Genomic DNA, 26132 nt, shown 5'->3' on the forward strand with positions numbered 1-26132 from the left:
TTAGAAGTATCGACCATGTAAACACTTTATTGTCAAGAAAATGAAAACTGCAACAAAGTGCATCATTCAGAAAAAAAAAGCGATTTTTTGGAATTCCTTCATTTTTACGAGCCTGTATCGACCTCCAATACCGACCGAGATGTCTGAAATGACTGACGATCACAGAACGTACTACGATCTTCCACTTTAGGAAATATCGTGGTCCTGGGGTGGTCAATGTGGAAAATATAAACGATGCAAATCGTTACTTCAGCCCGAGCGCGAACAAATCTTTTTATTATCACCAATTATCTCGATATTGACAAGGCTTCATCTTCCACATCGACTGACCTAGAGATTTGAAACTGAGCGTACAGATACAACCACCTGCTTACTTAACATTAATGGATTATCGCCATCATACTCTGACAGTAATTAGGCACTTCATCATTAAAAGACAGATAACATTCTCATCTTATACACTTTCTGTGCAAACAGAAAAGGAAATGTGAACAGCGAAGCTGTTAACTAACCCACACAACATTCTGCTAAGGCAAGACTACACAGAATCATCTTCACAAAATTACTAATTAATTCTTATTATCATCCTATGATGATATGATGATCCTATGATGATATGATGATAATTATCATCCTATGACTGATTAAGCCATGTATCACAATCTGTCAATCTTACTGAAACACGAATGGAAATTCACACATCAGTGGGAAACCAAATCAAAAATTATCAATATCTCGCAATGGCAAGGTGGAACCTTATTGGTCCTCGGGATTTGTTTACTGAGCCTTAAGTGAATGGATAATGAACCTTATTTGTCATAGAGACAATAGCTGCTACATCAAGGCAATGCATTACTGAAATGCCATACCACGACTAGATCATTACTGGAAGGAGTAGGAAGATGGATGTCAACGAAAAGCTGTGGTATGTGACATTACTGAATCAGTGCATTAGTTATTTTCATCTAACAGTCATCAGCATAATCATCGGCGTCGTCGTCCTGTTCATTCCCCCCTTCGAATAATTCTTTGGTCGGTGTTTTCGAACGATTCTCACAATTCCGACACTTGCATATATCTGTGAAGGACAAGGTAGAGGAGTGACACGAACACTGTCCTGTTTTGCAGTTTGACATTCTACAGGCACAGTTGACTACCTGCAAGATCATTTCTGGGGCAGGGTCCTGTGTCATCCACAGAATTGACAATTCGTCCCGTCATTCACCAGTCGTGGCCAACTTGAGTAGGAGCATTGATCAAGGGGGATAGCACCCGTCTATGTATGGCGGCTTGATAGTTAGCACGCATAATATGTTGGTGTAGGGCGTCATTTGTAGGTGGCATAGACTGTTCTAGCGGTGAAGAAGCCAAACAAAATACTCTATCTTGCGTCATTCACATCCGCTGCCGACTCTTGACCGTAAATAGCACAAACGAACCTCTCCAATGAAGTCACGGTTTCTGCTGCTATATCGAAATCGGACCCCAGCCTCGCACTAAAGTTTCGTTTTTGGACATGGCTGAAAATGTCTTCTTTTTTCCTTTACAACTTGTCGAGTCACATCCGGTCAGGATGTGAAATCCAATGAGAGCCTGACACAATTCCTCCCCCAAGTTACTTCTGATGCGTCCGATGTCAATCACACGGGCGCGATGTTTCACGCCAGTTGTGTGAATGTATCCACAAGTTTTGTCAGTCTGAATACTTCTCCATTGTTGATGATTCTTGTCTGTATCACATCTTGGCACAACATTCTGTAAGCTTCTTCATATAAGGTGCTGTGAGAAAAGTAAAAGTGATTCATCCGTCAGTTTGAATAAATAAGGTCCCACAGGAAGAAATGAGAAGGAATTATTTCGCACAACTGATGTGATATGTCGTCATACCTTTCATTTGGAGATGTACCGACTGCTGGCCCTCTGTCCTTGCTGAGAAATCTTGTGTATTGTACAAAACATAATTTATGGTAACTGACTTCTGCAGCAACACAATCAGATCTCCTAATGTGGACCAATACACTTTCATCTTTTTCAGCTTGGCAGCTTCAATCAGACGTCCTGAAATATAATTTGAGGACTTAAGATGTGGGAAGAATATTAATTATTCTTAAACAAAGCCAGAATAGCAAATCAAAATGATCAAATTTGATTTAGCTCATAACAAATAGCTGGGTACGTACCTGCTGTGAGTGTTTCAGCTTTAACTAGTTTATCACGCTTTGTCCCATGGACTCGGTTAAGATAACGTGACTTTCTTGCAAATGATGCAAATACGTGGGAGGATATGGCCTTGTGAAGAGATTGGCAATGCCGATCTTGATCGCAGACTCTTCTTTGGTGATGACAGCACATCAGGCTTTTGAACAGAAGCATCGACTGCAGATACTTCAGTAGCTCCCTCAAAAGCGTGCAAGCATCGTTTCTTACTCGCAAGCTGTTTCTTTTTATCGGTGAACCGTCTGAAGCACGTCGGATGGTAACCAGCACTCGGTGGAATATTGGTGAAGCCAATGCCAGCATGACTGTGATAACGTGATCGGGCGATGTCACCACTTTCCCCGGGTAAATCGAGCCATTTTCCCAAGCACTCGCGATATTTACCCCATCTAACCTCAGGAAATGGACATACATTCTGTTCTTGTACCGATGACAGATGCAAAACACCATAAAGGCGACTTCTCCTGGGATTTTGCTTGGGACATCACCAAGTTAAGGCCGACGTGGAAGCTGCCATGACAGTACAAGTAGTACCCGTGTTTACAAAAATACGGCTGCTGATTGGTTGCAGCTGATATTGCTACGCCAGCTGGCCGACTTCTCGGCCAACGTACGCAGTTAATCGCAGACTACAGTTTGAAAAATAGTGCGTGTAACTTATAATTAATGCTCAGACTTGGGCGTTGTTCACATGGAGAACTTTTTATACGTTACAGCAAATATCATTTAGACCATATTGTGAGTGAAAATAAGTCGCACCCTTTTCACGGAACGATAGCGGCAGACAGCCCAGGGCCTATTAAAGTGTTTAAACGCTTTATATTCAGAAATGTTCAACGTTCTTGTATCCAGCGTATAAACAAGTGTTGCAAAGTCCAAGGACGTCAATTTGAGCATTTACTGCAATAAAACTTTTAAATAAATTTTTGCCTATGGATCCAGACTTTTGGGACACCCTGCATATGTACATATATATATATATATATATATATATATATATATATATATATATATATATATATATATATATATATATATATATATATATATCACAAACATACACAAACAACATTAAAATGCTGAGTGGTAGGGGGTATGCACGTTCTAAAATGTAACCAAACAAAAGGTGATTTTCTATCTTACAAGTGCAACTTTCCTCGTTATGGAACTTCTTCAATCATTATGGAAAACGTTGATTTCAATCTCCTTCATAGCTTATCACTTCTCAATTAGTAATCCAGCTGTCTGTTCACCTGGGTTGCTTGTATATTACAAGATAAAGTTCAATCCAACCAGTCACCTTTTAAATAACCAATGGAAACCAGCCAAAGGTTACCACAGAAACAGATATCCTGATGAGGATTAAACGACATAATGAAACAAACCAAATGTTAAACTGTGGGAATGTCAGATTAGTGGGGCAACTTAGCATAACAATTGTGCATTTTGTGAGGAAAGCACCAAATTTGGCACACTAGTAGCCGATCATATTATGAACAGATTTGGATATTGGGCCATCTCAAAATTTTTGATGGCAGTGGAAAATGGCTGCCACAGCCATCAACGGCTGAATTTGAGATGGCCCAATATCCAAATCCGTTCATAATATGTTAGGCTACTAGTGTGCCAAATTTGGTGCTTTCCTCACAAAATGCACAATTGATATGCTATATTTAGCTGAGTTGCCCCACTAGATAGCTTAATTGTCAACTAAAGTGTGGAAGTTTTCTCGAGGGCACACAATGTGAGTCCCAAACCCCTCATCCCAAAATGAATCTCACCTCGGATGAACTCGTCACTTATGCAAATATTTTGCTGTTGTTCTCGTTGTGGACCCAGGATCATACCTGTTTCGACAAAAAGTTGAGATAGACTTTAGCAAGAAATTGAAATAAACAAACAAATAAATAATCAATGCTCACATCACAAACAGGTGTTGGTAGCAGTTTATATATATATATATATATATATATATATATATATATATATATATATATATATATATATATATATATATATATATATATATTTTTTTTTTTTTTTACTGACTCTTCTCTGGTCTAGCTCCATGAGCTCTTAGCCTTCCAACCCTCCCCTGCTGCTCCAGAATGTATTGATTCTTATCGTAGCCCCCACTCGGCCCCAGCTTAAACTCCCAAGATGCAGAATCATGACACTTCAACTCCTTTGTTCCTCTTTTCTACCATAAGTGGAACTGCCTTCCCAAGACCGTTCAATGGCAATCTTGCATCAAGGGCTTCGAGTGGATGGTGGAGCAGCATCTCAAGTAATCATCCACCCGTCAACACAATCTTTTCTAGCCTCATTAACCCAACCCTCAAACTTAGAAGTTGCTGTGGTTCCTCCACACATATTATTTTATATTCTCTTTTTTTTCATTCCCTTGCTTGTGTCCAACTATCAGTTGGCTGTTTTTTTAACTCTCCATCTCTTTGCTCTTTCATGAGCCACAATCTTCTTCTTTCGGCTGCTCCCGTTAGGAGTCGCCACAGCGGATCATCCGTTATGATCCGCATAACGATTTGGCACAGGTTTTATGCCGGATGCCCTTCCTGACGTAACCCTGGTAGCCTCTTACAACACAGGGATATGGTACACCTATTCTAACCAGGGCATAAACCGGGCCCAGTACACTGGTACTCACTTCGCCGACCTCCGAAGGATGACAACAGGCCGAGTCAACCTCTTGCATGAACCACAATAACTTGTATAAAAAAGTGACATACAGCATATGCAAAAAATAACTTCAAAGAAGAAAATGAACAAAAAAAGAAATACAAATTACTTCACAGTTTACATATTACTTGCATTCGTGGTCAGTCCGAAAAGGCTTACAAGACAAGATCAGTCTTCAAAGGAAAGGTAATTTTAAACAATCATTTACCAATTAATATTGGCTTGACAAATAAAACAGGTCATTCTTTATTTGGGTTGTACGAGTTATCCAAGATTTGTAGTTGCAATGTCAGCTGCATTGAATTCCTTTAACATGATCAAAATTATTATTAGCCCTATTATTATTACTTGTGAAACCAACTACCTCCATCTATTGAATCTCATTCTTTTCTCCAGGTCTTCAAGATGGCTATTCACCTCCCCCTCCTCAGATCATTGTACATCTACACCAATGTTCTTTTATACCCTCATCAACCCTCCTTTTCCAGGTTCTTGTGTTTCCTTCTCTCCTTCTCAATTTCATCCTTGGCTTTACTTTCTTCTTCTTTTAGCTCATTTATTTATTAATGCATTTGAGCTGGGATCCAGCTTGTTCATCCCATGTCCTCCTCCACCTCCCCTTGCTCTCTTTCTTCCAGTTGCCCATTCTTTCTCCAAGGGTCTCTCTCCATTCTTATTGGAGCTTTCCTGCTTTCCATTGTGTCGTCCATTCTGTTTAGCATTCTAGCTATTCCACGAGCCTCATACTTTGCATACAAATTTTTTTTTAACAATTCAAAAGCTCCATTCTCTATTCACTCAAAATATGTACATTTACGATGCTTGTGAAACTATTTTATTCATTTAAGACACCCTGAGGAGTTGTAAACCCAGATTTCAACCTTGCTGGTCGGTGTGGTGCCGTGGAACATGGGGGAATTGCGAAGACTTTTTCACATGAAAGTTGACGTTGTCCAGGTCTGAGCTGAGGCTCACAGATGCTATGGAATCTGCACTTCCCACGGAGTGAAAGCTGCTGATGGATGAGCGGATGTCAGGACTATCCGATTCTGTAGGAAAACAGCAGCACAAGCATGAACTTACAGATTATCATGTCAGGAGGAAAATTTGCGATGTTGTGAAAGCAAATGCAATTCTATAAGACTTATAGTGGGGTACAACAGTTGGATTCCTGCAGCAAATTTATTAAATGAGATGTGATGACAAAAAACCCAGCCACTGTGGTTGCACAAGTTAGTGCACTCTCAGTGCCGGTCCCAAGCCCGGATAAATGGGGAGGGTTGCGTCAGGAAGGGCATCCGGCGTAAAACCTGTGCCAAATCATTATGCGGATCATAAAACTAATTTCCATACCGGATCGGTCGAGGCCCGGGTTAAAAACGACCGCCACCAGTACTGTTGGTCAGCAGGGTACCGGTGGAAATTGTGTTACTGCTGGGCGAAGAAGGAGACGGGGAAGGCGTGTCCAGAGGCAGTGGGAGAGGAGGAAGGATAGAAGTGTGGAGGTGAGAGTTGGAACTACGACTGGCAAAGGGCGAGAGTTGGCTGATATGATGGAGAGAAGAAAGGTAGACATACTGTGTGTACAAGAGACCAAGTGGATGGGTTGTAAGGCGAGGAGCATTTGAGGTGGTTTCAAACTGTTCTACCATGGTGTGGATGGGAGGAGAAATGGTGTAGGGGTAATCCTAAAGGAGGATTATGTCAAGAGGGTATTGGAGGTGAGGACCGTGTCAGACCGAGTGATGAGTGTGAAGTTGGAAAATGAAGGGGTGATGATGAATGTCATCAGTGCATATGCCCCACAAGTGGGGTGTGAGATGGAGTATAAAGAAGATTTCTGGAGTGAGTTAGATGAAGTGGTGGAGAGTGTATCCAATGAAGAAGGCGTGGCGATTGGAGCAGATTTAAATGGGCATGTTGGAGAACGGAATAGCGAGGATGAGGGGATGATGAGTAGGTACGGGTCAACGAGAAGAATGTGGAAGGGCAGATGGTGGTAGATTGTGCAAAAAGAATGTAAATGGCGGTGGTAAATACGTATTTCAAGAAGGAGGAACACAGGGTGACGTACATGAGTGGAGGAAAGTGCACACAGGTGGACTAAGTCTTAAGCAGGAGATGCAACCTGAAAGAGATTAGAGACTGTAAGGTGGTGGCAGGGGAGAGAGTAGCGAGACAGCAACGGATGGTGGTTTGTAGGATGATTTTGGAGGTGAGGTTGAGGAAGAGAATGAGGGCTGAACCAAGGACGAGATGGTGGAAGCTGAAGGAGGAAGACTGTTGCGTGAAATTCAGGGAGGAGGTGAGACAGGTGTTGGATGGTGGTAAAGAGGTGTGGGACGATTGGGCAACTACTGCAGAAGTGGTGAGGGAGATAGCTAGGAAGGTACTTGGTGTGACATCTGGACAGAGGAAGGAAGATTAGGAGACTTTGTGGTGGAACGAGGAAGTACAGGAAAGTACAAGGAAGAAGAGGTTGGCGAAAAATAATTGGGATAGCCAGAGAGATGAAGAAAGTGGACAGGAGTACAAGGAGTGGCGGCGCAAGGTGAAGAGAGGTGGCGAAGGTGAAGGAAAAGGCATATGGCGAGCTGTATGAGCAGTTGGATACAAAGGAAGGTGAAAAGTATTTGTACCGATTGGCAAGACAGAGGGACCGAGCTGGGAAGGATGTGCTGCAGGTCAGGGTGATAAAGGACGCAAATGGGAATGTGCTGACAAGTGAGGAGAGCGTGTTGAGAAGGTGGATGGAGTACTTTGAGGAGCTGATGAATGAAGAAAATGAGAGAGAGAGAGAAGGTTGGAAGAGGTGGAGATAGTGAATCAGGAAGTGTGGTGGATTAGTAAGGATGAAGTGAAGACAGGTATGAAGAGGATGAAGCGTGGAAAGGCGGTTGGCCCAGATGACATACCAGTGGAGGCATGGAAATGTTAAGGAGAGATGGCAGTGGAGTTTTTAACCAGATTGTTTAATAAAATTTTGGAAAGTGAGAGGATGCCTGCGGAGTGGAGATCAAGTGTACTGGTACCAATTTTTAAGAATATGGGTGATGTGCAGAGCTGTGGTAATTAAAGAGGTATAAAGTTGTTAAACCACACCATTAAGTTATGGGAAAGAGTACTGGAAGTTAGGTTGAGAGGAGAGGTGATGATCTGTGAGCAGCAATATGGTTTATGCCAGGAAAGAGCACCACTGATATGTTTGCTTTGAGAGTGTTGATGGAGAAGTCGAGGGAAGGCCAGAAGGAGTTGCATTGTGCGTTTGTGGATTTGATAGGGTGCCAAGAGAGGAGTTGTGGTATTGTATGAGGAAGTCGGGAGTGGCAGAGAAGTAAGTGAGGGTGGTGCAGGAGATGCATGAGGACAGTGTGACAGCAGTGAGGTGTGCGGTAGGAATGACGGATCAGTTTAAGGTCTTGGTAGGATTGCACCAAGGATCGACTCTGAGCCCTTTCCTGTTTGCAGTGGTGATGGACAGGTTGACGGACGAGATCAGACAGGAATCTCCATGGACTATGATGTTTGCGGATGACATCATGATCTGTAGTGAGAGTAGGGAGCAGGCTGAGGCGAGGCTAGAGAGGTGGAGGTACGCACAGGAGAGAAGGGGAATGATAGTCAGTCAGAGCAAGACGGAGTACATGTGCGCAAATGAGAGGGAGGGCGGTGGAATGGTGCAGTTGCAAGGACTTGAGGTGGTGAAGGTGGATGGGTTTAAATACTTCGGATCAACTGTCCAAAGTAACGGAGAGTGTGGTGGAGAAGTGAAAAAGAGAGTGCAGGCAGGATGGAGTGGGTGGAGAAGAGTTGTAGGAGTGATTTGTGACAGAAGGGTAGCTGCAAGAGTGAAGGGGAAAGTATATAAGATGGCAGTGAGACCAGTTATGTTGTATGGTTTGGAGGCGGTGGCACTGACAAAAAGACAGGAAGCGGAGCTGGAGGTGACAGAGTTAAAGATGCTGCAATTCTCATTGGGAGTGACGAGGATAGACAGGATTAGAAATGAGTATATTAAAAGGGACAGCGCAGGTAGGACGGTTTGGAGACAAAGTGAGAGAGGCGAGATTGAGATGGTTTGGACATGTGCACAGGAGGGATGCGGGGTATATCGGGAGAAGGATGCTGAGGATGGAGCCACCAGGCAGGAGGAGAAGAGGAAGGCCAAAGAGGAGGTTTATGGATGCAGTGAGGGTGGACATATGGGTGGTTGGAGTGACAATGGAAGATGTGGAGGACAGAGCGAAATGGAGACGGATGATCCACTGTGGCGACCCCTAACGGGAGCAGCCAAAATAAGAAGATTTGATGACAAAATAAATTGAGACAATATGAAACCAAAACCACCATCACGGGATTCCCATGTATTCTTAAAGATAACACTTATTACCATCCAAATATAAATTTGCAATTGATCACGAGCTTTGACACCAATACAAATTTGGATTACGGACCCAAGACATTAAAAAAAAAAAAACTACATACAGTGCCTTCAGAAATGTATTCACACTTTGTGTTACAGCCCAAATTTATAATGGGTTAACTTTTTTTTTTTTTAAGTGTCACTGATCGACACAAAATACTCCAAAAACTGACAAAGTGAACACGTTTTTGAGAAATTTTACAAATTAAAAATGAAATTCTGAAATGTTTTGCATCAATAAACAATCAGCCCCCTGAGTCAATATTTGATGGAAGCGCCTTTGATAGCGATTACAACTTCGAGTCTTCTTGGGTATGTCTATCAGCTTTGCACATCTGGATTTGGGGATTTTCTCCCATTCTTCCTTGCAGGTTTGCCCAAGCTCTATCACGTTGGAGAGGGACTGTCAGTAAACAGCAATCTTCAAGTCTTTCCACATATTCTCAATCAGAGTCAAGTCGGGGATTTGGCGAGGCCACTCAAGGACTTTCATGCTCTTGTTCTGAAGCCATTCCAGTGTTGCTTTGGCTGTATGCTTGGGGTCATTGTCCTGTTAGAATGTAAATCTTCACCACAGCCTCAGGTCTTTTGCACTCTGAAGCAGGTTCTCAAGGATTTGCCTGTACTTGGCTCCATTCATTGTTCCCTCTATCCTTACAAGTTTCACAGTCCCCACTGCATAAAAATCATCCTCATAGCATGATGCTTCCCCCACTATGCTTTACAGTAGGGGTGGTGTGAGATGGGTGATGAGCTCTGCTCAGGTTCTGCCAGACGTTGCGCTTTGCATTCCGGCAAAAGAGTTCAATTTTCGTCTTATCAGACCACAGAATTTTTGCCTCATGCTCAATCTTTCACTTGCTATTTTCTCAGGAGTGGCTTCCGGCTGTAGCCAGTCTCCCATGAAGCCTGTATTTGTGAAATGCTGCAGAGACTGTTGTCTTTCCGGCAGGTTCTTCCCTCTAAGCCATGGAACTCTGTAGTTCTCTCAGAGAGGTCGTTGGGTTATTGGTCACCTCCCTGACCAAGGTCCTTCTTGCCTGGTTGCTCAGTTTAGTCACTTGGTCAGCTCTCGGAAGAGTCTGGGTCATTTCATATTCTTTCCATTTCCTAATGATGTTGTTTTATACCCTTCCTCAGATATATGCCTCCGAAACAATTCTGAGTTATACAGACAGTTCCTTGGACTTCATGGTAGAATTTCTGCTCTGACATGCATCAACTGTGGGACCTTGTATAGAAAAGTGTGTTTCTTTCCAAATCATGTCCAATTGAATTGGCTCGAGGTGGACTCCAATCAAGTTGCAGAGAGATCTCAAGGATGATCAAAGGAAATTGGATGCACCAGAGCTCAAGCTGGAATGTCATAGCAAAGGGGTTGAAGACATATCGACTCAACATTTCGCTTTTCATTTTTTAATAGATTCGTAAAAATTTATTAAAATAAAAAATAAAAAAAGTTAAAAAAAAAAATATATCCACTGACAATATGGGGCATTATGTGTCGACCAGCGACAAATAAAATGTGTTTAATCCATTTTAAATTCAGGCTGTAGCAATAAAACGTGAAAAAGACAAGGGGTGTGAAGGCATTGTATAATTAATCGAACAAAGTTTCAAATAAAGCACCTCACCACCATTAGAGCATTTAAATTGCATCAGATGTGGCAATAAATGTGAGGGTCTGCAATCTCTGATTGCTCTTTTTCTTGTTTATAGATTATGCTTGAGTCAAACTTTTCTCAACAGTGCTGTGATGAACTCCAGAGCATAATCACACTGCTCACATAAATTTCATCTTTCTCTCAAATACATTCAACTTCATTTATTCTGTTAAGACAAAGTGTCAGTCAATAATTATAATTAAAAGAAGAGTATCAATGCAATAGCAAATTAATATACATGACAGGAGATGAGAAAAATCAAATTAGTGCTTTGACAGATTATATGTTTGGAAAACGCATAATTCATTCAAAGCAGTTCAATTTTACTTCATATAATGGACATAAAATGACAAACTTTGACCCCTCACTTCTCATAAAATGACAAACTTTGACCCCTCACTTCTGCATGTCATACACATTGGTCTCTTTTGGCTTTGATAAAACTTGATAAAAATGCTCTCCCACCAGTTCAGAGCTGCTTATGCTTGGTAAGGATGCTAATGAGTGGGAGCAAGTTGGGTTCATGTAAAAGCCATATCTAGGTGAAAAAAAAAGGTTCATATTTTTCAATTTTTCTGCATGATAATACATAAGCTAAACTTAGCATACAAAATATGCAGGTCTCATAAAGCTCGGCAAGTCTGCTAATCGTATATCTGCTGGCATGCAAGTGGTAAAAATGAGAATATTTTGATCAATTTGAATGAATGAATGATTGAATGAAAGAAATGGAATGGAATGGAATGGAATGAATAGATGATGAAATGTTCAAGACCTTAACACCAAAAATGTTGTCATACCTCTCTGCACCTTGATGCTCAGCTCCACCCCATCCACACCATCAGAGTCACTGTCTTCACATTTAATGTTACGGAACCATGTGGGTTCACTTGGACCCTCCTGATTCTCAAGAATTGATTCTGGCGTTGAGGGCTCTGAAGGAGCAAGGCTCTGGCAAAGATGTCAAAACAAACATTATGTTACATTCAGAGAGCTGGTCAAAGTTTTGCACAAAAAAAAAATATTCCTTGCTGACAAAAAAAATCATTAAAAATACAAATGGCATGATCATAATCAAAATTATGTAAAATAGATCGACAAACATTTTAAAATAAAGGTGCCATTACATTCAGCTAGTGGTATAGCTCATACATCTCAAATGTTTCACCAATTCCTCATGATCCCAAGCGGGGGGGGGGGGGGGAGGGAGAGGGGGGAACCTCGGTAGAACACATAGCCTCACCAAACAATGCCTGATCCACAAAACATAGTGGGGCCAATATTTTTTTTAAATACCGTGCTATCTATCAGTTTAGCCCCATCTCTCAATCGTGGAGAATCACTTAAAAAATTGAAAAATTCTCGCATCCGGAAATCCGGATAGTCACCAAAATTGAATCAATGCATTCTTGTCACACACCCAACCTGTTGACCAAGTTTCGTCTGAATCCATCCACAACTTTGAGACATCGTGCTATATAATCGGTTTGAGTCCTCTCACTCAATGGTAAAGAATCACAAAAAATAAAAACAAAATAAAATAAAATATAAATTAGATCCAGGTTCGGATCTTCACCAAAATGGAATCAATTTGTCCTCGTCACACACCCAGTGTGTTGACCAAGTTTTGTCCAAATCCGTCCACAACTTTTTGAGCTATCCTGAACACAAACAGACAGGGATGAAAATAACCTCCTTCCACCTTTGGTGTCAGAGGTAATGACAAAAAAAAAAAACACAACTCAATATGAACAAAAAGGATACCAATTAAACAAAAACAGCTTTGTGGAACTGAAATAAGGATTTCTCCCCAACTATCATGGACTTGGGTGCTTTCCCAAACACTGACCAAAGGAATCAAAATGTGATGCTATTTTGGATATGTATGGATGCATTCATGCACCTTTTCCCCAAAATTGACCAAAAATATTTGGGTGTGCCACGTATGGACAACGCAAAAAATAAAAAAAAAAACCCATACATGAACCAATATGCATAAACACACAGGTACATACACAGACACAAAATTGTGTTTCACTGTTGCTGCAGTTGAAGTAAAAACATCTCACCGTTTGCATAAAACCATGTGCCAAATACTGTAATTAAGGACTCAATAGCTGGTATCAAACCTCATTTCATGAAATTAAGGAGGCATGGATACTGGAGTTAGGATAAAGAAGGAAAAGGGACTTAAAGAAACCCCCACAAACCAGTCTATTTCAGTCCAATGCAGGACAAAGGCCTCCCTCAACTACCATTGAGGGGTGTTTGGCATTATCTCCCTGCTCGCCAAGTGTGGGTTGGCAAGAGCGAGAGAACCCACACCAGCCGAGAGAAAGAAACGAGTCTTTAATTACATGACAGTATGGGAAAACATTTGGCGCTTTTTTCACATGGATATAGCCTCTTATGGCATACAAATGACAGATACCAGAATGGCATATATTGTTTTCAATATGTACAGCTTTGTCAGTTAGCACATTGACAAAAAAAAATAACAAAAGGATAGGAAAATGCCTTCCTACCTGCAACGGTCTGTAAAGTGCATACTCGTCTCGGAAAATCTCATCGTGATGTGTGATGCCGTCCAACCAGCGACCATCAACCAACGCTTGCCCGATACCTTGTGCCTGTGCCCTATCAAAACACGAGACACACAACACCTAACAAATTTCTTCAAAAATCTACAACTACTTTGGAAAAGCTGTCCACGTCTGAAGTATGAAGTTACTTTTTTAGGGTTTCAATTTCAAAAGAAGTGTCCTTATGGAAGCAAATGTATTTGTACAAGCAGTAACTTGAGCTCACCTGTTGGCCACATAGTCATGGCATACAAGCCAGTCCACCAGTTCTTTTCCCACAATAGAGTTAGGATAATTACGCAGGCGGAAACGGTGGTCACGAAACTCCATTCCCAAACTCGGATGTCCGATTTTTCGCCAAAGGTCTTTGAGCTGCACAGAGTCCTATGGCAGTGGTGACATTACACAATAATACACAAGGAACTTGGCACAGGAGGAGGCCATTCGGCCCATCAAGCATGATAGACATCAACACCAAATTATCAACTTAAATTCACTGGGGGAAGGGTTGACAAACACTAACAGATGAACAGACAGCCATCCTTTACATCAGTGGTTCTCAACCTTTTGGAGCTGCGACCACCCAAAAAATTTAAGTTGGGGGTTCGCGACCCCCTCCCGACTCACTTGAAACACACTGCAGTGACGTCACGGAGCGCATAAAAAAAATCCACAGTGCCTGGAGCACATTGGTCAACGCCTAGGTACTGCCAGCTATTAAAACTAAACAGAACTAAACTAAACTGGCATCACAAATTAATTATTAACATTGATGTATAACAGTAAAAACAGCCAGCCACATTCATAAAAAAGGCTTCTGTAATTGCAAAGAGCGGTATGTAGCCTATTTATGCATGGGACACAGACTGGAAGATTGAGCGACCCTCTGCTGCAGACAGAGGTTACTATCACACATGACAGCTACCAGACGTACACAAACCTTGCATTACTGACCAAAAATATACAAAAAAACAAAACAAAAACTAAATCAATTTGGCTTTAAGTACAGTCTTAAATTTTATTCAAGATCCGACAGCACAACTCATTGTGAAGGAGGCAACAGCACTGCTTTACAAGCTGATGGCATTTGGCTATTATCATTCATTCTCATATAGCTGGGCCTGCAAAACAGCTTTAAGCACAGTGCAAATACCTTTTAGTGTCCCTACAGGCTTATTATTCTCAGTTCATTCACAGTTCTTATAACAGTTATGCCTGTTGTAGGCTTGTAGCCTATTATCATTCATCTCATTTTGCATTTTCCCCTTTATAACAACGATTCTCAATGGGTTTTCAGTTTCATTTTTTTCAGATTGAACACAATAATTCAGATAATACTTACAATAATTCATATAATCCTAACTCAAAATAATTGAACACAATAATTCAGATAATACAGACTCAAAATAATTGAACACAATAATTCAGATAATACTGACACAATAATTCTATATTTAACAGTTACATCTGTAAAGGCACAGGTTTGTATTGTCAGATAGTATTCACTTACTCATGTTAGTGGGATGGCTGGGCCTGTTTCTTTGAACAAAGCAGCTGTATTCTTAGTTTTAAGCTGGAGACTGCAACACGAAGATCATCCTCAACTCAAATGAGCCGTGATCTGCATTTGTTCTTGATAAATGTCAGTGAGGAAAAGGTCTTCTCACAAAGGTATGTAGATCCAAATGGAATAGGTATATCAATTGCAGCCTTTGATAGTCCTGGGTATTCGGCAGCCAATGACAGCCAGAATTCCTCCAGTGTGGATGAGGAAAAGCGATCTTTAATGTGCGGTCAGAGGAGAGGTCCAAGAGCACATCCTCAAGCTCCGATGACAGGCGTCGGGCAGATGAGGTGATGAAAGGCTGGCGTATCCAGTCGTTTCTCTCTGGGGTGTCGTCTTTTGGGAAGTACCTATTGAAGTGGCCAAGCAGGCTTCTGAGGTGAGTAGCAATAAGTCCTTTTATTGTTTGGATGCTTATGTCAAATTTTTCCATGAAGTCCTCGAGGTCAGGGAACATTTCCACACTGCCTTCTTCGACTCGCGCTGCCCACCGCTCAAGCTTCTTAGAAAACACTGTAACCTTGTAAGAAAGCGTGAGGACATTGGTGTTTGGGCCTTGGAGAGACAAGTTTAAACTGTTCAGTTTATCAAATATGCCTGCCAGATATGCAAGGCCAGTAACCCATGTGGGGTCGGTCAGGTGGTCTTCGAGGGGGGAGCCGCAATCTGAGAGGAAAATGCGAACCTCCTCACGCAGTTGAAACAGTCGGGTTAAAACTTTCCCCCGTGATAGCGATCTGACCTCTGTGTGAAATAGTAGAGATTCGTGTTCTGATCACATTTCCTGGCAGAGTGTGGCAAACAGTCTAGTATTCACCGGACAGGATTTGATGAAGTTCACCACTTTAATTGCTGTTTGGAGAACATTGCGGTGTTGTGGCTTGAGGTCCTTGCTGGCGAGGGCCTCTCTGTGAATAATCCAATGAGTGAATTTGACATGCGGCGCCACTTCCAAAACTTTAGCTTTCAGTCCCTTTCTTGTCCCCTGCATGGCACCAGCTCCATCTGTTCACACAGAGATGCAATTTTCCCAACTTAGCCCCTCCTCGCACATTTTACTGTCCAGTTTGTTAAAAATGGCACGACCAGTGCAAGTTCCTTCAAGTGTCAAGCAAATCAACATATCCTCGTACATTTCCCCCTCGTAGCTGTATCTTGCAAATACAAGTGACTGTGCATCACTGCAAACATCCGTTGTTTTGTCAATTTGGAGGGAAAATCTTCCACTTTTCTTCACTCGGTCAATGAGCTGCTCTTTAATGTCGTTGGCCATTTCACCAATGCGCCTCGCCATTGTGTCATTAGACAGTGGAATAGTCTCAAGTGTGCTCGCTATTTTGTCATCATGCATAGCTCTGGTCATTGCAATCGCTGCTGGGTGGATCAGGCTCTCTGCAATAGTATGGGGCTTTTTGGATTGAGCAACCAGGTATGCCACTTCATATGAAGCCAACAGGACTTTGACAGGGATTGTAGAGTGCTCACATACAATCGTCTTTTGGCTCTGTAGTTCTCCCTCCTTACGATGAAAAAAAAATCAAATGGTTTGTCAATGTTGGATGGGTGTTTGGTTTATAAATGTCTCTTCAATTTCACTGGTTTCAAGCTTTCATGAGCAAGCACTTCTGAACACAGAACACACTGTGGATATTCACTTCATTTTTGGCTAGGCATGTGAATCCGTACTGCAGAAAGTCAGTCTGATATTTCCGACGCTTGTTGGAGGCCAAATCTGCCGCTGGCGCCTTACGTTTTTCAGTTGAACTTGTAACAGTTGGCCCACCTTCACATGTGTCGTCTTGGTCCGCATCTTGAGTTGGCAGACTTTTTTTGGACAAGCCACCGATCCATATTCAGCCACCTTGCAGTAGTTAGCTAGCGCTAACATTGACTTTCAGCACCCACCACTGTGCTTCTAACACACACACACACACACACACACACACACACACACACACACACACACACACACACACACACACACACACACACACACACACACACACACACACACACACACCACTTGCTGCTCAAATCTGTTTCATAATGACTACATTATAACATTGGTATGGGAGATTTAATTGAAAAATCATTTTCAAAAAATATTTATGAATTTCTTTATTATATATTTGTTTGTTTATTTGTTTTGACAACCTTCCCACGACCCCCAAAAACAATCGGGGGGTCACGACCCCCAGGTTGAGAACCATTGCTTTACATCACACACACACACGATTCTCACCCGACTCTTGGCGCCATCCTCACCACTGCAGTCTCCGGGGTTTATAATGCCGGCTGGCTCGGCACAGGCCACGGGTCTTCAATTGCGATACCAACGTAATCCTGGATCTTACCAGTTGGGGAAATAGACCCCAGTTACAGACCGGTTTTGTCAGACGCCGAGCGTTTTCTGCCAGTCTGTAACCATTTTGGTTTTATATGCCAATCGAACGGATCGTTCCTCGACGTGACACGAATTAATCCATAGCGGCAACTTCATCCGAATCAGATTTATTGGGGAACATCGAGGAACACAACACAAGCAAAATATTCACGACAATGTTATTAGCAATCTATAACCAGTTCTTAACTAGGGAACTACAGATTACGGGTTTTGAGGGGGTCTCCACCGAGATATACCTTAAACATGCAGACAAGACAGACAAGACAGAGTACTTGGTGATGTTTCATGGACGAGAGGAAAGTGTCAAAAGCACGAATGTCGCTCCTAACAAGCCGATGTCCACGGATTCGAGCCCAAGCTCGAACACGCCGCATGGCAAGACTGTGCTCGCCTTCCTTTTTCGCACCGCACGTGGTCTCCGCGCGCTCCGACCCCACGTAAGATAGACGGCACAAGACCACCTGATTGACGATGGGTCCCAGCATACAAGTCCAGGCCTGGCCTGTTCACCAGACAAGGCCAAATCGAGGTGCCGGGCTCCGGCAGGCCGGGTCCATGGGATTCCAAGACGTCGTCGAGCCGTGAGGTGAGTAGGGACCGTCAGAGGCTCCTTAGTTTCCTCTCGTGCCTTCCCGCCTCGAAGCCAGACTTCTCAACTCCGTCCTCTCAGTTTCTTTCTCTGCAGAATCACCTTTTCCTTTCCTTCTCACCTCGAAGCCCCAGCACGCCTCGAAATTGGCTGCAGTTTTTGTACTTCTCCTAAACTGAACCACTCCAAGAGGTCTCCGTTTGCTGCCGAACACAGACAGACCTCCTGCAGTCCTTTCCTTCGGCCATGGCTCGCTTCTCCAGGCCACAGAAGGCAGGCCCAAGTCCAGTTTCTCTCCCGGCAGAATCACCACTGCCTCTTCTTCATTCGCTCGCCTCAAAGCCACTGGCTCCTCCCCCTTTACGAAGCCGACAAACTCCTCCCCTTAGTTTTACTTCCTCTTTTTGGCCACTCCCTCTCAGCTGACTGGGCGGGGCCTCGTCCAGAGAGGGGAAGGAAGAAGACGACGCCCTCGGCACACCACTGTACGAACAATAAACATGCATCCTACACCTCCCGACACACATGCAACGTCCATTTACAGAACAACCTGACTAAACATGCATTTAATGGGGGATCTGAGCTAATCCTATATTTAGTAGTAAATATGTAAATTAAATAATCAAGTAAATATGATGTACTGGATTAATGATCAATTACATAGACACTTTAGCTCCACTTAAACTCGAGAGCAAGCCATTACTACACGTCAACATTTGCTGTCTATATGCCCTTTTTACAGCTACCACAGCACTTGTTCTCCAGAATGAAACATGCTAAAATGGGATCAAAATTACCAAGAGTATCCTTCTTTCTTCATTTGCAGCATCCACCTTGAAAAGGGTCCGGCTGCCCTGAGGACTTGCAGCACTGTAGGAAAGAATAAAAATAAAGACAATCCACAAGTCAGGACATCCCCAAATATGACCTGCAGGTAAAAATGCACAAATTGGATATTTGTTTTTAGAAATCATTCAAGAAAAGTTGAGTGAGTGCACCTTGCATGTGAGGGAGACAGCACGACTTCTTCTGGGACAGCCGTAAGGCCAGCGAAGGAACTGTGTGAAATGACCTGAGACTCTTGCCGTGTGGGCCTGAAGAGAAAAATACATAAAACAAAAGATGGAGATAAAGAAATAATGTACAATCAGAGATGGGGATTCCCCCACCATTGAAAAATAATTGAAATCAGATAAGCGTTTTTCCATTTATTACAAAAAAAAATTTTTTCAAGATGGCCACCCCAGTCGGCCATCTTGGATCCCACCACGCCCAAAATCAATAGGGTTCTTCCTTTTTCAGGTGGTACATGTGTAACCCAAATTTCAAATTGATATGGCAAACAGTATACGAGTTATCGCACACAGCTATAAATGTTGACGCCCAGCCAGCCAGCCAGATGGACGGACAACCGCCCCAATCGGCCATCTTGGATCCGGCCATGCCCAAAATCAATAGGGTTCTTCCTTTTCAGGTGGGACAGTGACCCAAATTTCAAATCGATATGGCGAACAGTTTACGAGTTATCACACTCGCAGCTATAAATGTTGACGCCCAGCCAGCCGGACAGACGACCTGGGTGACAATATCCCCCTTCCGCCACGCGGCGGGGGATAAAAATGAACAAGAAGGTCTGCAATCTCTGATTGCTCTTTCACCACGACTCATTTTGTATGGTGTAATTTGGGTGGCAAATAAATACAAAGGATGTACTAAGTGATACATTATTGATTGCAAATGAAAGGTCTGACAAAGTCAAGCGGTCTGAATAGTCTAGTCTAAAAAGGGTTTTTCCATAGTCTCAAGGGTATACAGGGTCTTAGTGATCTTAAGGGTCTTAAATGGTCTAACGGGGTCTATCAGGCTTTAATGTAATTAATACACCGACTCACGTTGTGTGGACAAATGGGAAAACTTACAAATGCAATACATTCTCCTCTCGTGAGGGTAAAGATAGAGAAAACAAGAAATATTACGAAATATAGAAATAGTAAAGGCGTGAGACTGGAAAAGAAATATCGATTTCAAAGGCAATATAAATATCAGATTCTAACCCTCTCCAGGCCAATTCTTCCTCCATGAACCCTCCACGACTACCCCGGCGTGATATCCCTGAGATGCGCTCTCCATTGCCCAGATCTAGCTTTGGTGATCCTCCAGATGACTCTGCTTGGAGACGAAGTTCCTCCCCCAAAGCCCCCCCTTCTGCAGAGCTTGTGTAACTCATGGCCACCTTGTTGCAGTAATTGCAGACACGCAAGTCACCTGGCAGGTTTGGGGTGGAAGGGGGGGGGAGGAAGAACACAGAAAAAAAAAATGCAATCTTGTATACCTTTTGAAAGCCATTGCAACCACCAAAATGGATTTCAGGAGACTGAAACCCACCAATTACCTCCAAATCACACCCACAGTGACCAACATAACGAAGTAGAAAAACCCTTTGAAACACTCGAGAGAAGAGGTAAAGGTAAATTACTTTTCCATCTTGAAGTTCTATCAACTAGGATCGACCAATTCACACAAGGAAGTATTTCTAAATGGTGGATAAGGTTGGTTATTGCACAACTATCCTGACAAAATCAACTAGAGCGAAGTTGAAGGCATGCCATCGTAAATCTCCATGCTTCCCACCTCAAGAAAAGTTAGAAGATGGCAAAAAGTTCCACCAGGAATGACCCAATATCAAATTTCAAGTGGAAAAAAAAAATCTTCTGTTTTGACCCATGACCTCCAGTCCCCACCCTCTGGGACATAAACCTGGGGTTAACCACCCACCACAAAAAAAAAACATTACATATTTCATACATCCACCAATGTCGAATGCATGGACAAAGTTAAATTTTTAAAAAATGGTTTAAAATGTGACCGTAATTGCATTTTTCTTTTCTTTTTTTAGTATTTGACCTTTGACCCCATCACTGGTGGTGGGGCAAAAATGATAGTGCTCACACCTTGCCATGTGTGGTAATCATAGCTACCAAGTTTGTTGAATTTCTGCACAACTGTTTAGGAGGAAATAGCATGACAGATAGACAGCCCATTGGAATATACCCATTATTTATTATTCAACGACAAACGAGCCCTTTTCCAAGCAGATATTAAAAGTTCAATGGCAACACAATCACTCCTAAAAAAAATTTAAAACCCCCCAAAAAACCAGTGCATTCTGGAACCAAAAGCCAATCCATTGCCACAAACAAATAGGCTGGCAGTTCAATATGGAATGCAGTTGGTCACACACTCACCTGTGTAACCCATGAACTTTCCTGAAATTTCTTGGTTGCAGCAACGACTGCAAAAAATCTGCCCACATAAGCGGCAATGGTGGCGCCGACGGAAGGTAGTGAATCGTTCTCCACAGTCATAGCATTCCTTGCACTGGCTGTCGGGCATCCAGTACTGCTTTAAGTCGCTGTCCTGTGATGTGTAGTTACAATACTGGTGATACGATGGTCATGCCTCAAATGATAAAACTTATGACTAAATGTGGCGCATTTCTTAATGCAGTCTTAGGAACAGCAAATACAACAGTAACATGTTTTTGTCTCAATTATTCTCAGTCACTGCCGTTGCTCTCATCATTATTTTCCACGATAATGTACCAAATGCGCTACAAGTGCTTTAAATCAAATCATAATGTAATATATCATGAAAGAGCTGTTTGGTTGAGTGATTAAAGACTTGTTTCTTTCCCCGCAAGCGGGTGTGGGTTTGATTCCAATGGCTGCTCATTCTTGCCAACCCACACTTGGCAAGCGTGGCAAGTCTGCCAAACACTCCTCAACATGAGTTGAAGGCCTTTGTCCTGCAGAGGACTGAAATAGGCTGGTTAAAATAAAAATAAAAAAGTAGCGAGGTGGTTGGCTCACAGTAAAATAGATAAATAAATAAATAAATAAATAAACATGGAGCTCCACAAAAGACCTTTAGTTAAACTTGTAACAAAGCTCTCACACCTGCCATAACTCACCTGGTTCTTCCCTTCCATTATCTCCTTCAACCTTCGCAGCACAGTGCCCAAGCTACGCAACTGTCCAGCAACGCGAGGATCCATGCCTGGCTCCTCCTTTTGATGCACTGCTTCTGAAATAATAATAATAATAATAATAATAATAATAATAATTAAAACGAGCCGAAACAGTCAGATGGATTCTGTTCCATGAGCCCAATATGACAACCAGTGGTGGCTCTCGTAAGAGCCGGATCCCAGTTGATGTACTCCATGGCCTTACCTAATGAGGCGTACAAAACGTCCTTGTACACGACTCCTTGTGAAGAAGTCCCCCGATTTGTGCACGTGTCTACTTTGACGTACACCGTGTAAAAACTTCAGGTCACAGTACCGAGAAAAACGTGACGTGACCGCTAGGAGGAGCACAAAATTGGTCCTTCAGTGTTAATATATAGCTGCTTCAGAGTTGAAGGTTGACTATTGCCACTATGTGCGATGCACCCTTACAGGTACGAAGTTTCTTTCAGTGTAGGTCACAGTACTGAGAAAAACGAGACGCGACCGCTATGAGGAGCACAAAATTGGTCCTTCAGTATTAATACATAGATAATGATAATAATAAACAATATTAACAGAATTCGGAAAACAATCTAAAAGTACAACAGCAGTATGTTAAAGAGCCACAGATTGAGCTAGATCTTGGTTTTTCAAACCCAGGGGCCCGACCCCAAGTGGGGTCGCCGAGCAAATTTTGTGGGGTCGCGGGCGTCTGCCTGCAGCGAAAAAAAATTGTCTATTTTTCGATCGGTGTTCGCTTTTACGGGATGCAATATAAACGGTTCGTTCAAAGTATGGGAACCGGCGCAACATGACGCTTGGAATGGGATCCAGCCGATGCACGGGCTCGCTGAAGGGCGGTTCATTTTGGCGGGAAATTAGTGGTTTGATCCACGGCCTCTCAGACTCAGACTCTGACTATCATTAACGTCAATTCACGTCTCCACGTACGACTTGATAGCTTATTTGTGATGGCAGCACCGGCCACCAGCAAATCGAGAACGTTCTTACCAGGATAAATTTCTGGACCTTGGATTTTACTACGTGGTGGATAAAAGTGGGGCACAGAGGCCTCAATGTGTGATTTGTTTCGAAGTGCTTTCTACGGAGTCTATGAAACAAAATAAGTTGCACAGGCATTTGACTACAAAACATGCACCTTATCAGGATAAGGAGAGAGCGTTCTTTGAGAGGAAACTTCTTGCACTCAAGAATACGCGTCTTGACAGAGAGGGTACATGCCATCAGAACAATTCTCAGGAATTAGAGGCCTCGTATCGAGTGTCGCTCCATGTTGCCAAGACTAAAAAGCCTCACTCCATTGCGGAAGAACTCGTGCTGCCATGTGCAAAGGACATGGTATCTCTGATGGTTGGGGAGGAAGCAGTGAAGAAACTGGCAACTATACCCCTCTCTGACACCATCCAACGCAGAATTGAAGATATGAGTCTGGATATAACGGCTCAGGTCGTACAGAAGATCAAGGAATCGCCGTGGCACGCCATACAGTTGGATGAGTCCACTGATATCGCATCGTACGCGCAACTCGTCTGGGTCTGCTTCATCAAGGCTGATAACTTTGTTGATGAGCCTCTGCTCATCAAACCATTGGAGGCCACCACCAAAGGCGAGGAGATTTTTGGGAAAGTAGCGCAGTTTTATCGTGACCATGATCTGGACTTCGGAAAGTTGCTCGGTTCTATAACAGACGGCGCGCCAGCAATGTTCGGAGTGCATTCTGGATTCAAGGCTAAATTGCTTGAGGTGGCTCCTCAGACCTCCATGGTACACTGCATGATTCACTGAGAAGCGCTTGCCTCTCGTACTTTGCCAGAAACCTTGCAGAGCATGCTCTCAGAAATCGTAAAAATGGCGAATCACATCAAATCGAGCACCCTAAACACTAGGTTATTCAGGCTATTCTGCCAGGAGATGGACGCCGACCATAAGAATTTACTATTCTACACTCAAGTTGGAAGGTTATCTCGAGGAAACCTTCTTCTGTGCATTTACTAGGTCAAAGATGAACTGAAGGAGTTCCTACGCACACAAGGGAAAACGGCATGGGTAGCGTTGCTTGAGTCGGACTCTTGGCTGTCAGAACTGTGCTATCTCGTTGACATATTTGAACGTCTCAATGTCCTCAACCGCTCCCTCCAAGGCAAAGACGCCAACCTCGTGATTTTTCACGACAAAATGAGCGGATTTCTGGCGACTCTAAAATTACTGGCAGACAAAGCAGCTGCTAAGCGCTTCAGCCTTCCCCCCTCCCCCCCCCGTCTGGTGGAGCATCTAACAACCTGCCAGTACAATGATATTGAGCTCGACAGTCTTTCTGGGGAGATAGCACGTCACCTTCGGTCGCTCATTGAGCACTATTTCCCTGAGCTGGATGTGCAGCCCTTTTCTGTGGTCTGGGACCCTTTCACGGCTCCACTGGACTTGATTGGTGATGAAGATGATACAGCACAGGAAGAGCTTGTGCAGCTCCAGTAGGATTCACGAGCGCAGGCTCTTGTGCGGACAAATTAGTTGTCGACGTTCTGGTGCAAAATGCTGCCGTCGTACCCGACCCTGTCACGGCGCGCCATTCAGGTTCTCATGTCACATCCTTCATCATACTTTTGTGAGCAGTCGTTCTCCACCATGGTGGTGATTAAAACAAAGTGCAGAAATCGCCTAGAAATGGAGCATGATATGATCCTGGCATTGTCATCTACTTCTCCACGAATCGAGAAGTTGGTTTCTGAAAAACAGGCTCATCCTTCTCACTGATATATCTAAATGTCATTCGGACTAAACTTCTGAAACATTCAACTACTATTTGGATACTGTCGGCTATTCTCCATTTACTCGTCTATGAAAACATGACGATGGTGAATAAAGTAAACAGTAAATGTTCTTGTGTCATATTAAATCTTATCTTATATATTATGAATTGGGTTTTGAATCTTTTGGGTCGCACGATGAAGAGAGGTTCTGAAATTGGGTCGCCACTAAAAAAAAAAAGTTTGAAAACCACTGAGCAAGATCAACATTTGTGGCACCATTTCCAACTTCATTTGATCAAGATAGAATTATTCATGTAAACCGTAAAAAGGGAATTTCACACACAGCAGTTGTGAGATGGGTTTGATTTAAAACAAACAAAAAATAAAAAAGCTTGTATTGCAATAGTTTAATCCTGAGGAGCAAGCTCGAGTTTACTTCGTAATTGTTTAAAATCCTCAACCCCCACTCCTCTATCACTAGCAAGTAATTTTAACACTCAACAAGCCCAAGTCAAATATCATAATAAATTTATATAGCAGCTAAAAAGATAGATCCTCTCATTTTATTTAATGCCAAGGAATTATAATATGATGGAAAGGAAACCATTCTTATTTTTGTATAAAAGAGGAAAACTTCAAAACACGAGAACAGCACAAACCGCCAGCAGGCTGAACAGTTTACGTTTTGTATCCCACTAATTATATTAGTCCAGATGCAGATCCAGCTTTTCGTCTGTCACACACCAAAATCTAATCACCTTATTTTCGTCACCAACCCAACTGATTCACCTAGTTTGTGATACCTTTTCCACAACTTTTTGAAATATCATTCCACATTTCGTTTTTTTGCCCTCTCAATGGTGCAGAATGATTAAAGAAATCAAATTTTTTAAAAAAACTTTTATCCGGATTTTCAACAAAATCAAATCGATTCATCCTTGTCAGACATCCAACCTGTCCATCAAGTGTTGTCTGAATCAGTCCTTAACTTTTTTTTGAGATATGCTATCTGTCGATTGTTGGGCCTAATCTCTCAATGGTGAAGAACCACTTTATAAATTCTGGTATCCGGATCCAGATCTTGAGCAAAATCTAATCAATTTGTACTCATCGCACAACCAACCTGTCAACCAAATTTTGTCCAAAGCTGTCACAATTGTTTGGGATATCCTGCTCACAAACAAAGAAAAAGACATCATGCAGAGCACGATA

General features: G+C 42.6%; 2 protein-coding genes across 2 annotated transcripts in view; both read right to left on the reverse strand.

Annotated features, from left to right (window-relative positions):
* The window catches only part of PIKFYVE (phosphoinositide kinase, FYVE-type zinc finger containing), a 199576-nt gene that overhangs the window by 148216 nt on the left and 25228 nt on the right, over positions 1-26132 (reverse strand). The window contains exons 5-14 of the mRNA XM_085890455.1: positions 22111-22223; positions 21386-21557; positions 20195-20405; positions 19139-19234; positions 18938-19010; positions 13810-13967; positions 13527-13638; positions 11802-11952; positions 5796-5963; positions 3999-4064 (exon numbers count right to left, since the gene is read on the reverse strand). Coding sequence (XP_085746581.1) covers positions 3999-4064; positions 5796-5963; positions 11802-11952; positions 13527-13638; positions 13810-13967; positions 18938-19010; positions 19139-19234; positions 20195-20405; positions 21386-21557; positions 22111-22223 — 1320 coding nt within the window. The remainder of the gene's footprint in view (positions 1-3998; positions 4065-5795; positions 5964-11801; positions 11953-13526; positions 13639-13809; positions 13968-18937; positions 19011-19138; positions 19235-20194; positions 20406-21385; positions 21558-22110; positions 22224-26132) is intronic.
* LOC147021747 (uncharacterized) lies at positions 214-3147 on the reverse strand. Its single transcript, XM_085892025.1, has 3 exons — positions 2181-3147; positions 1888-2058; positions 214-1779 (listed from the first exon to the last, which is right to left on the reverse strand). The coding sequence occupies exons 1-3, from the start codon at positions 2665-2667 to the stop codon at positions 1736-1738; spliced, it is 702 nt and encodes a 233-aa protein (XP_085748151.1). The 5' UTR covers positions 2668-3147; the 3' UTR covers positions 214-1735.

This window comes from Eptatretus burgeri, chromosome 8, assembly GCF_056783735.1.
Source record: "Eptatretus burgeri isolate ZD-2024b chromosome 8, Ebu_testis_v1, whole genome shotgun sequence".
In the NCBI taxonomy this organism is placed as follows: Eukaryota; Metazoa; Chordata; class Myxini; order Myxiniformes; family Myxinidae; genus Eptatretus; species Eptatretus burgeri.

Excerpts from the sequence above, each read along its gene's own strand:
- LOC147021747 (XM_085892025.1), bottom strand. The coding sequence starts at position 2,667 with ATGGTGTTTTGCATCTGTCATCGGTACAAGAACAGAATGTATGTCCAT. Across the intron at positions 2,059-2,180 it reads AGCTGAAACACTCACAGCAG|GACGTCTGATTGAAGCTGCC; the intron begins GTACGTACCCAG and ends ATTATATTTCAG. Across the intron at positions 1,780-1,887 it reads GGTACATCTCCAAATGAAAG|CACCTTATATGAAGAAGCTT; the intron begins GTATGACGACAT and ends CTTTTCTCACAG.